At 29.8% G+C, this 13,539-nt stretch overlaps 2 protein-coding genes across 2 annotated transcripts; both read right to left on the bottom strand.

The window, feature by feature from the left end:
- Positions 1 to 1,964: 1,964 nt before the first annotated feature.
- LOC108564035 lies at positions 1,965 to 3,430 on the bottom strand. The gene is made up of 5 exons (XM_017922904.1): positions 3,347 to 3,430; positions 3,148 to 3,280; positions 2,888 to 3,094; positions 2,609 to 2,845; positions 1,965 to 2,547 (listed from the first exon to the last, which is right to left on the bottom strand). Exons 1-5 carry the CDS (start codon positions 3,357 to 3,359, stop codon positions 2,124 to 2,126), a joined length of 1,014 nt encoding a protein of 337 aa, XP_017778393.1. The 5' UTR covers positions 3,360 to 3,430; the 3' UTR covers positions 1,965 to 2,123.
- Positions 3,431 to 4,514: 1,084 nt separating this feature from the next.
- LOC108564027 (histone-lysine N-methyltransferase SETMAR-like) lies at positions 4,515 to 4,835 on the bottom strand. Its single transcript, XM_017922897.1, has one exon. The coding sequence runs from the start codon at positions 4,833 to 4,835 to the stop codon at positions 4,515 to 4,517; it is 321 nt and encodes a 106-aa protein (XP_017778386.1).
- Between the last annotated feature and the right edge of the window lie 8,704 nt (positions 4,836 to 13,539).

Genomic DNA, 13,539 nt, shown 5'->3' with positions numbered 1-13,539 from the left:
ATAGATATGCATATGTATTGTACGTTCATATGTATGTTGAGTACGTTCCTGTGAATACATGTGTTACGACAAGTCGTTGTTCAATTAAAGTACATTCGTTTAGCGCAAGGGTTTTATAAAATTACTAAGCCTCTTTGAATGAATAATTACGGGTGCCTATTTGTTTTAAAATATATATCTTTGTTATACAAGTTTGCCGACTCCTGGTATAGCAATTTGTATATATTTATGTCTGTATTTGATTCATAATTATCAATTTGATTATTAATTTGATATGAATTATACGGATGTTATTCTTAAAAATATATAATAAGTAAAATAACATTTACATAAAAAGATGCAAATGTTTTTTTTTTGTAACAGATGATATGTGTCGAATTAGTAATTTCTTCTAGATATCAATAAGTTCAAATCTATTAGATCACTTTATATCTCTCAAAATGATTATCGCTGCAGCATCTTTATCTTCATAAACAACATCATTACTATGAATTTATATAATATTTAGTGAAAATTTCCTGTTCAAAAAAGCATTTTGATTTTAAGACAAATAATTAATTTTATTTCAAATTAATGTTGATTATTATTTAATTTGAGACAACATTTTATTGGTATAACTCAATAATATCGTAGGATGACAATATTCGACTTTATTCATGAACATAGTTTCCTTCAAGAGACACACATTCATACCAACGCTTCTCTGACATTTCGATACCTTTCTTGTAGAACGATTTATCTTTGGTCTCAAAATAAGGCTTTCACCCTTTGCTGTCTACTCAGCTAACGACCGATTTGACTCTTGACAATAGTGGTGGATTCAGGTTTCATCCATTGTTACATACCACATGAAAAAATCCTATTCATTTCGCTTGAACAGCTTTAAACAGCGCTCAGTATCATCAACTCATTGTTTTTGGTCTACTTAGAGCTTGAACGAGGTACCCATTTCGAACAAAGCTTTCTCATAATCAAATGTTCATGCAAAATGGTGAATACAAAAGTAGCGTCACTAAAACCAAACTGTAACAGGTGAACTAATCATCAGATTGTCATGAAATTTTGACAAGCGTTTTCTCATGGTAAGTAATTCCTATGAATCATATGGATTTTGCGATAGACGCTCCATGTATATGTAAATTCAATTCATAAACGTGTTACAATTTTCCAGTATTATGTGCAACAATTAGCATATGAAGGCCGATACGAATATTTTTAACTTCATATAAAATTACCAACAAAACATGTACATTCAAGTATTCAAATACATCCAACGTTCTACTATTATTTGTAATTATCAAGTACCCCATTAATTCTTGTAGCAATTATGAACATAAATTGTATTTACACTAAAAAAGCAACTCATTACAATAATTACTATAAATATTTCTGTATTATAGTAATAAATTGGATTAATTCTTAATTAATAGTCTGTGGATATATGTATATGTTGCAATAAAAATGATAATATTAAGAATTACTTTTGACCTTCATTTTAAAGGAAAAAAATGTTATTTCTTTAGTTTTATTTAACTAATAAAATTTTCTAATTAATGTCATAAAATCATCATACATGATTCTATAACTTGTGAAGTTATCCTTGAATTTTAAATTCGAGTCTTTGAATTTCTAATTAGTTTTTTATCTATAATTTGAATTATAAATGTAATTATATTTATTCTATACAATAATTACAATTATAAATAAATATAGAGTGGTGACAAGATGTGACAAATACATGACTTTCTGTATATATAATAAAAAGATAGTAATAAAAAAAAAAAGTGTTGTACGAGGTCAAATCAGATTAGTACCTCTTATTACACATTATACACCATGTACAGTGCATAAAAATAAATAGATTAGAATAGCATTAAAGTTTTAGTTTTATATTTTTTATTAATAAGAAGAAAATTTACATAAGCTAATTTTTTAATAATTATTATTATAAATATTCACAGAAATTTGTCAAAAATTGGTTAATAAAATTATTTTTATGTATATTCTATAGACACATTATCACCAATATGTTAATTGACTAGTTTTTTTTCTATCTTACACCATTTTATTAGTAAGAGAAAAAGTAGATGCATTTGGCACATTTCACCCACCTCAAAGGTATACTAATTAAGAGCTAATTGGACGTGAACAACGCATCCGAATACGAAATAACCAAGGAAAGGCCAATAATGCATAAAAAACAAAGTTAGTTTCTGATTATAGTTATGAAATTTTCTCCACACAGTTTGCCTAAGCGAGCCAATAACGCTATAAATTAAGTTCAAATGTAACTTCTCCCATTTACTAAGCTCGTAAATAGGTTTAACATTGTTGTTAGTTTCGCTTTCATTGAGAATATTCCATATATACGTTAAGAATACAGAGGTCTTTAAAATAGGGTTCATAACCCACATGCCTTGAATCAGAGCCGAGGACAAATCGAGGAAATGATTATCCATTTTTCCAACTAACGGTTTGAAAACGGTTCTTTGAAGAATTAAGCAGATTTCTCTTGTTTCATTAAGATCCTCTCGACAAATATTATATCTAAAAAAAAAAAGAAATGGAAAGTGCATATTTCCAATGAAAATATAAACTTAATAATTACCTATCCTCGATACCGAATGCATAACCGATTGTTCTCCAGATATGGATGAACGATCTAAATTCATCATCGGATGCTCTAAAGATACCAATGGACTTCGGTGAGGTAATCTGGTATCCCATGAAACCGAACTGGGCTAAAGCCATATCTTTCTGTGATATATTTCCAATCCCGAGGCACGTTGCTCTTTTGCTAGCAGAATCGTGCTTTCTTTTCACATCTGCAATCGATTTCCAAAGGCTGATTTTTAATCGTCGAATGTTTTATCAAATTTTCACTCACATAGATCCCGGATAGAAGTCGTTGTCATACCAAACGCACATATGCCAAACCGTGGAAACGTACCTCTTGTACGCACTGAGAGCATCGCTCGATCTTTTCGTCATCCTCAGGATATGATTAGCTTTTGGTAAGGCCAAGGTCGTCAATAAACCAAGCAATTTGGAGAAAAACATCGCGAAGATGTGATTGTGGTAAAAAGCTTGTCCCCTTAAAATTTAATTTACCAAATGGTATTAATTTTGAGTTAAGTGTGTACTAACCGTTTGAATTCCTCTTCATCGTAGAAATCTGGTAGTTCTTCGTGTTTATTGAAGAATTCCGATGTGCTATCACATGGAACATCATCGGCTTCGTCGAGTAAACGTCGCACAAACTCTTCAGCTCTCGATTTAGCTACAACAGTAAAAACGAAAATTAAATTGGTTTTGGTTGCTCTATTCCGATTTTGTGGAAACCGACTATCACTTTCCATGTTGAAGCCACCCACTGGTCAGTCAGTATCTGCGCGACTGAACCCGCAAATCCCCACGCATGTGCTTTTCTTCCAAACAAATTATCATAAAAGCAATAATTACTCAGACCGAGAAAGTTGCAATCCAGTCGGGTGTAAACAATAGAGAATCAATACACATGCAAACTTTTTTTTTATATTTGATCACAAAATATTTTTATTAAACCAGTTTCTCGTTCTGCTCTTGAACTTTTATTTATAAAATAAAATATAAAAATATAAATGAATCATTTAATCCAACTGATTTCATTAAGTATAATCGAATTGCATAAATAATATGGAATCACTGTAAGTGCAGTGCTTACATACAAAGCAAAATATTTGTGTAACCTATTGATCTTTAAAATAAAAACACGTTTTGTTAATTCATCTGAGCAAAATGAAATAATAATATTGAGTTAAATTTTATTTTATTTTATTTGGTGCAATAATTATTATTAATATAGATTTTAAAAGTCATATTTATAAATTTAATCAAAATAAATAAAAAAAATAATAAACAGTTAAAAACATCTACTGATCTTTCTGCAAAACATTAAATAAAACAAATAAATAATATTGAATAATTTAAATTATTTATTTTTCCGTATTGCATTTTGTTTTCTGTTAATTAGCACAATGTGTGTATGTTTTGTATACAAAAAAATATATGCATAATCTAAAGTTCATTTTCTGCTAAAAGATAGTGCATACAAATGGAATTACATTTCTATCCATCAAATAGACAGTGAAAAAATTACTATGATTGCTTAAGCAATCTGCTTTCAAGGAGATATTACGAATGCATGCGTTCGACATTGGTATAGGAGGCTAAAAATAAACATTTATTCGTGAATTAGAGTCCGTTTCCAATCTTGTCTGCAATTTATGTATGCCTGGTGATCTAGGATAAAGCAACAATGAATGAATAACATAGAACAAGAAAAATCGTCATGTAATCTAGGCATATACAACCTCACTTATAATTATTATTATATTAATAATAACAATTTATTGAGTGAATAATATAACATAAAAACGAAATTAAAATATATATAAAGACCTAGGTCTATTATTAATGTATTTGTTTTCGTTGACTTATCCACGATAAAATTAACAAGATTAGAATTTACGGATTTATATCAAATATTCGCCGTTTCGTAATTTTGCGATTGAAGAAATCCTCGTCTCTATTGGTATAAAACTTGACCAGCTCATTTTCACAGCCTCTCTTGTAGCCAGATTTTTACCATTAAGAAAATGGTATGGGCTATACGGCGAGTGCGATTTAACCTCCCATTCAAGCTCTCGGAGTTTCCATCGCGTTTTTAAAGATGTATACGGCCTGGCGATGTCTTGATGGAGCACAACACCCTTCACATTGGCCAATTTTGGACGCTTCTCATCAAGCGCCTGCTTCAATCTGGTCAGTTGTTGACAGTATAGGTTCGAATACATCGAGCTTTTTTTAGGACTATCCTTATGCAAATGGTTCCAAACTGTTTTCTGGCTAATCTTCAGTTCCTGGACAATGGAATAAGTGCTCGTATGCCGGTCCGACTCGATGATTTCCATGATTTTATCAACATTTTCGATGAGCATGTCTCATCTTCGACGTCCATATTACCAGAATGGAAGAATTGGAACCAACGCTTTTCTGTTGCATTCGATACTATATTGGGTCCATAAACAACACTTTTTTTTTGGCCGCCTGCTCCGCTTTTCTCGTTGGTCGTAGTGGTACTGGTTAAGTCGCCCTACCAACGATAGAACCGGCGACGGTTCGATCCTGGTCAAGCCAGTGTCTTTGTGAGCCCTATCGGTGCTTTCAATAGGGCCATCGTTCATCACAGATGGACAGACAAATGAATGAGGTTCAGCATATGGACCTTCAGCCAAGTCGATGGACAAAGACAGTGTTAAGGATAGCAGCAGATTTACAGTCAAAGGAAATAGTGGAATCGCAGAGTATCAATATACTACTGAAGTATATTCTACTACAAAATCATCATAATGGTAACTATCCACCGGGAAAGATTATCCATTTAATGTCAACCGCGAACTTACATTTACTCAATGTTCACATTGATGAACAGATCGTGAATAAAATTATACGAAAAAAAAAATCGTTTATTATTTTTTCGTTAATTACAGACAATAAATCAAAGGGTGCTTCTCTAAATGGGCGATGGAAACCCGATAAAATCGATCCTCTCACAAATTGTCCAAATCCCAACCATGTCAGGCCTTTGTCACGATCACTAGCAGAAATACGAATAGGGGTTATATTACCGGTAATTTCGGTATTTTTTTAGACTCAATAATTGCTCTAAGCAGAGAATTAGAATCACAATTAATTTTACGTATTTAAGATCAAACTTTGTTTGAATGTGGTCTAATTTGTGCACAATTCTCTATAATTTAGGAGTTTACATCAATAAGATGATTATAATTAATTACAGTTAAAATAATCTGCCATTACTAGAACTATTGCGTGCGTTCACATTTTAATTAACAGAAAAAAGAGGATTTAAATATTTAAAAATATGTTTCTTTAAACTTATTTTGAATTTATTATTATTAATATTTCTTTTAAAGGCATTAAGACCTATGGTCAATAGCCCTTTGTATCAGTTTTTTTAAATTATATATATTTATTTTGTTCTTTTTATTTCTGTATATGTTTTTTGTAGGACTGATGCAATAAACATTATTATTATTTATTTCTTTCAATTAATTTTGTTTTTTTATTAAGTAACAGTGTATATGTTTAATATTATTGGTTGATGTATCAAACTTTAATATAAAAAATTACCTATAATTAATCGGTAAACAAAAATCTTTCTTTTCTTTTTGTATGTATTTTTTGTATTCTAATATTTTAGATTTATTATTAAATAATGTTGTTATGATCAGTAATTTTAAAATTAATTCAAAATCATCATCGTCATCAATAATTGAAAAAAATCTGTAATTCAAGAGTTTTTTTTTCTATATTAAATATAAAAATAAATAGGATAGAAAATAATATAATTTACATAATTTTATTGCATTTATGTAAATATTATGTAATTGTACGTAATTGCCGGGTACCCTAAAAATTAAATCGGAAAAATAGTTATTTATTTAATATAAAGTTATTTATATTATAATATACCTTGGGCAGAAAGACCTATTATCAATAGCCCTTTATATCAGTTGACTTTTTTTCTGAAATTATATATATTTATTTTGTTTTTTTTTACAGTATATGTTTTACTGTAAATATTTCTTTCATTTTTCATCACCAGTGATTATCCGTTTTGTAAATAGTTCGATTCCATTTCGGGTGAGTTGCAAATCGCAGGTGTTAATGCACTAAGATTTTTAATGAATCCATTTGTTTTAAATGATTTTAAATTGTTATGTGTGATACATTTAAGCTTTCTGGAATTTCTCGGAGAGGAATATGATGATCCCAATCAATTATGGCTTTGATAATCATTAACTTCCAGATCACAGTTCATTTTCGACTGAAAATCACCAAGACAAAATTTATCAAACCATTTCCGCACTAGATCCTTGTGACAAACTGATCGAGTCAAGTCTTCTGGTGTCCAAACATAAAATGCAATCATTGTCTCAATATTGGATATTCCTCGATGAAGAATATTCATCTCTGAAAGACTTTTTTTTATACATTTATTTCAAGCAATCTATTTACATTAAATAATAAGCTCAATTGATAACCTAAACTTTATGTTGAAAAATTTACATGTAATAATAAAAAAAAACAGATAAATTGAATACCGACCACGTTTATCAAATTTGCTTACAAAGAGATAGCATATTAACCAAATATTATAAATTTTAACATTATATTTAATAATCCTCGAAATATTTATCATTTAATTAGACCTTTCATTGAAAAGGTTAATGACCCAAGATATCCATGTCTCAATCAATCAAACAAACAACAATATGAAATGTGTAACAAGACGGGTGATATCGCGTACGAAATACAAAATATAATAACTTATAAACCCTGACGTGGGAAGATTCTGGACGCCACTACCTTTTCTGGAGAGGAAGAACTCCAACGTCTGCTTCTTCAGATCAGCATACTTCTTCTTCATCGGGCTTCATAACTGTTTTGTTTAACAGTTCTGAACCCGCACACAAAAATATACCTATATATCTCCTCTACTGGAGACCTCAACCGTCCTTCCTCGCGGTTCGATCCGGTCTGCCCTAAATTCTGGAGACATCGTTGCACCGTGGAGCGTTGTTTGCAATGTTGTCAACTTACAAAAAGTTACACGTTACGTTACAAAAGTCATATATTTTTATTGAAAACGTTGTAAGATATTTGTTAATCTCATTCTCTATAAACAGGAAATATATTACTTATGATAAATCTGATTAATGTAATATGCATAATAATATTTCACAATGTGGATTAATTTATTGTTATTGTTTCTGAAAGCAAATGAAAGTAGTTTTAATTTCATCATATAAATTAAGAAATAATATATTTATTTTTGAATATTTATATTGAATTTTAAAATTATAATTACTTTTAGACATTTTTTAATTTTGTTAATTTAATTACTAAAAAAAATGAAAAGTACATTTATTGTTTATTATAAATAATTACCAATAATTCTACTCATATATTTGTTATTAAACTATTTGGTTTTAAATTTAATAATAATTTGCCAAAATTTTGTTAATAATTGAGCAGTTTTTTTTCATATTTAATTTTATTAATAACAATTGTTGCATTTGACAAATTTCACCCTCCCAAAGGTATGTTAATTAATAACTAATTGCATGTGAACAACGTATCCAAATGCAAAATATCCAAGGAAAGGCCAATAATGCATCATAAACAAAGTAAGTTTATGATTCCAGTTGAACAACTTACTGTACACAGTATACCTCAGTGATCTAATAACACTGCTAAGAAAGCCTAAACGAAACCTTTCAAATTTATTCAGCTCGTAAATTGGTTTAACATTATTGTTAGTATCGTTTTCATTGAGCATATTCCAAATATACGTTAAGAATATAGATGACTTTATAATAAAGTTCATAACCCACATTCCTTGAATTAGGGAAGTCGCCATATCCAAATAAAACTATCAATTTTCCCAAATAACGGTCCTCTGCAGAATCAAACAGATTTCTCTAGTTTAATCAAGATCCTCCCAACAAATATTATATCTAAAAAAAATAAATGAAATGCGCATTTCGTATGAAAATATCAACTTAACAATTACCTACCTTCGATACCAAAGATATAACCGATTGTTTCCCAGACATGGATGAATGCTCTTAATTCATCAACGGAGGCAATAAATATACCAATGGACTTTGGAGAGATAATCTGGAATCCCATATAACCGAACTGGGCAAAGGCCATATTTTTCTGAGAAATTTTCCCAATCCCGAAGCATGTTGATCTTTTACTTGCAGAATCGTGCTTTCTTTTCACACCTGCAATTGATTTCCAAAGGCTAATTTTAAATCGTCGAATGTTTCATTATATTTTCACACACATGGATCCCGCATAGAAGTCTTTGTAATACCAAACGCACATATGGAAAATTGTGGAAACGTATCTCTTGTACGCACTTAAAGGATCGCTCGATTTTTTGGTCATCTTCAGGATACGAATAGCAGTTTAAAAAAAAAAACATTGCGAAAATATGATTGTGATAAAATGCTCGTCCCCATAAAATTTTAATTACCAAATGGGAATCAATATTGAGATAGCTGAGTACCTACTTTTTGAATTCATCTTTATCGAAGAAATTTGGTAATTCATGGGGTTTATTGAAGGATTCTAATGTATATATCACATGGTACATCATTGCCTTCTTCCAGTAAACGTTTCAGCAATAATTACCAAGTTCAGTTAAAATATAGTACATACAAATAAATAAATTTACATTTCTCCAATATGCAGTGATTACATATGATTGCTTAATCAATCTGCTTCAAGGAGATATTATGAATATATGCTTTGAACATTTTGAATAAACAGATTACGAAAAAAATATTGTGATAAAATTCTTTTCACCATCCCCAAGGCCCCAATTACATATGATTGCTTAAGAAATCTTTTTCAAGAAGATAATGCGAATTTATTTCTTTCTTTTTTGGTGAAGTAGGGTCCATTTCTAATCTTGTCTGTACTTTACGTATGTTTGGTTATCTAGGAAAAAAATGTTCAAATACACCTTGAAATATTTAACCCACTTTTTATTGTTAATGCAAATGTGACATAATTTAATAATAAATAGTTTATAAGGTCATTAAGTAATTAACGATATATTTTAAATAAGTTTAATATTAGAGGCAATAATTTAAAATTTTATGACATTTTTATTACTAAAAAATATAACATTATTAATCGATAATAAAAAAAATAATTGCGTGTGATATAAAGCAGGTGGTTCACATAATTGTCTCATACATATTTGATTTATTATGTTTCTTGCTAATTACAGATAGTAAAAGAAACTACAGTGAAACCTCGCTTAGCGAGCATAATCCATTCAGGATTCCTTTGTAAAGCAAAAGACTCGTTAAATTAATGTAAAATACGATAATGCGTTCCATTCCGAAAAAATATGTATAACGTTAATTGTTGGCAAAAATATGTCATGACAAACGACATTAATATGCAACTATAATGACTATTAATACAAAGAACTGTTTTCACAAATACCCAGGTTTGTGGAGGTCTCTTCATACTTGTTATTTATGCTTATATAAAAAATTGTACAGAGTTCGTTTATACTTTTTGTGTTGCTTTTAAAGCTCATTGAGTGAAATGTTTGTTATGCGAGTCATCTATGTTATAAATTGTTTTGCTCGTTAAGTGAAATGCTCGTTATACGAGGTGCTCACCAAGTGAGGTTCCAGTGTACCTCGTTATACAAAGTACTGTTACCTTGTATATTTGTAATCACTGTAAACTACGCTCCTCCGTAGAATGATGACTGCAGAATTGCGAGGAGTCCAGATCGAACCGTGAAAGAAAGTATTGAGTTCTTCCTCTCAACAAAAGGAAGTGGTGCCCAGAACCCTCCCACATCAGGGATTCACGCCCAGCCGGAAGGAGAAGATTTTGTCATTTGTTTTAATTCACGATTTCACCCGTCGTGTTACAGTACTTTCTTCACACGGTTTTTGTTTTACTTATACAGCTCGTTAAGCGAAATACTCATGCGAGGTTCTACTGTACCTCGTTTTACACTTTCTTTACACGTTTTTGCTTTTAACGGTTTAAAAACTGTAAGTTATTAAATAAATTTTGAAAATAAACTGACTATGATCAAAATGATTATTTTGGCTTGCAATATTTTTGTGTGATTTAAAAAAATGAAAAAAAAATAAACAACGAAATTATACGTATTTTACAATCTTTTCTATTTACCCGGTGTTATATCCAACATCCATTGATAAGAACATTCCTTCATATTTTGACCTAGGAACCAAAATGCGGAATAGGCAGATTCCGCAAAAGAGTTGTGATCTGAAGCGGAGCTTCTTATCAAAACCGTGTCTTACTCCTTGAACTCAGCCACTAGTTGCTGAGTTAATTTTATACAGAGAATAAGAATTTCTAATTAGTCTTAGTAATGACATTAAAGGAACAACTACATAGTCTTAGAAGTGTCGTTAAGACAAGAACTACATATTATTAGTTCAGACTAATCAAAAAAAAAGAAGAAAAAAAATAAAAAAACAAATTATACGTATTTTGCAATCTTTTCTATTTACCCCGTGTTATGTCCAACATCCATTGATTCATATTTTGAACTAGGAACCAAAATGCAGAATAGGCAGATTCCGCAAAGGAGTAGTGATCTGAAGCAAAGCTTCAGTTAATTTTATACATAGAATAAGCATTTCTAATGTGTCTTAGTAATAACGTTAAAGAAACAACTACATAGTATTAGAAGTGTCATTAAGGCAATAACTACATATCATTAGTGCAGACTAGACTTTATAAAAAACCAACTTAAAAAACGGTGTTCGAATTTCAACTTATCTACATAAAATAGAGACCAAATTATTTTCTTTCTATTTAACTATACACAAAATTATAAAAATATAACAGGATAAACTAATATCAGAGTCATTTATCTAAATGACTATAAAATATTATTTTATTTCTTCTTAGAAAATATGATTTTAAAAAGGAATGTCTACAGATCTATAGCTCCTTGTTTTGGATAGATAATTATTTCATTTGCTACTTCCACACAAATGCATTCATTACTAGTAGCAGTCTTTTCGTTGTTGCAAGATTTCTTCCATGACGCAAGTCTCTAAAAACTATTCATATTTGTAATCAGCATACAAAAATTACATTAGTCAGAGATATTATATCTGGCAACAATTATTTGATTTTGCGTCAAAATGTTTTTATTAAATCAAATAATCAATGTATTTTTAAATTTAGGCTTTTTAGGTGAAAAACACGGACCGACCCTAGTTAAGACTATAAAGAAATCTCTTTAACGAATATTTAAGAATAAACAACCACAAGTAAAGTTGAATTATTTACAAACCCTAACACTCCACAACAGACAATAGAAGATAACATTCCACATTTACCCGATTTGCATCCCTGAAACATGCAATTATTAATTTTAAAAAAAATCAAGGCAAAATATGATAATTTTCGTAGTAAAATTGCTTAATATTTTGTGTATTTTTGTTTATGTTTATGATTTATGATTTATACACAGATTAGTTTTAAAGTTTGTACCATATAAAATAATAATATTTTTTTACAATTATTAGTTGTTTTTTAACAATAATTCAATAATCGTTAACTAATACAAATATTTCTTAATAAGGCGGAAAAACTTTCATCGAAAATTCTAGTATTAATTGTATTATAATAATAATATTTATTAATATTTTTTTTTCATAATTTCTCAAAAATATTCTCATTCTAACTCGAAGTTAGACAACCTTTTTACCATACATTTTAAATTTCAGGCTAAATTTTCATAATAGCACTTTATGACAAAAGTGCTATCGATGTAAATATTGTGCTACTTATAAGCAGTTCTAGATATTTTAAACGTGGCCAATAAATGTTAAATAAATAATTACAATTGTGTTATAATCAGTCATTTGATAACTAATTCAAACCATCGTCAACATCAACATCATAAAAGAATAAATCAATATATTTCAACAGTTTTCTTTTATGATATACTAATATGTAGGTTTCTGTAATACAAGGTCTCAGTATTATATAGAGGCGTCATCTATGAGCCATCAACGGAAATTGAAAATACGCACTAATATTTAAAAACTTGTTTTCATTTATTATGTAATGGCACTGTACATATTAATTTTAAATTAGTAAATACGTTATACAAATATTTACATAACTAAATTTATTAATTTCTATATCTTGCATTTTTTTCTTAATATAATAAAACATGAATGGATATACATTTTGATACGTACACTTGTCAAGCGTTCAGGAATTTCATGTTTTAGTTGACAGGAGTGGAAAATTTAATTTCTTTTGGAACTCTATTTCAAATATTGTTGTTTCTTTATTGACCGTCTTGATAGGAGCACTTTGTTATCAAATTGCCGCAGTTAGTCCTACATTTTAAACATTATTGTTCTACATGCTTGAAATCTACTACAGGAGAGCCTGGACAATATCAAATTCTGGATGAAAAAGTGGAGGATAAAGGCCAATGAAACTAAATCCGCAAATGTCACATTTACAATGCGTGGAAAACAGGATTTCCTAAACAACACTACATCGCCTCAAGCTGAATGAGACAAGTATCTGAGGATTCACCTAGATCGTAATTGAAAAATGTACTGGCTACTAGGAAGAAACTGTGAGATATCTATAAATAATAAGGTACTAATATATAAAGCCACCTTGAGACCAATATGGACGTATGGCATACGGATATGTCTGCAACTCGATAATTGACATACACAGAGGTACTAATCGAATACAAAAATTCCAGCACAAACTACCATCAGCGACTGGAAATCCACTCAAATCACATAGCAGCACAGTTGATCAACACAACAAGCCACTGACGGAGACACAAACGAGTCAAACTAACACCCTTGTAATGAATAGCCGTGACTCTTATTTTTATATTAATACATATAT

Source organism: Nicrophorus vespilloides, unplaced genomic scaffold (assembly GCF_001412225.1).
Source record: "Nicrophorus vespilloides isolate i.1.1-1 unplaced genomic scaffold, Nicve_v1.0, whole genome shotgun sequence".
In the NCBI taxonomy this organism is placed as follows: Eukaryota; Metazoa; Arthropoda; class Insecta; order Coleoptera; family Silphidae; genus Nicrophorus; species Nicrophorus vespilloides.
This window is presented reverse-complemented; position numbering and strand designations above follow the sequence as displayed.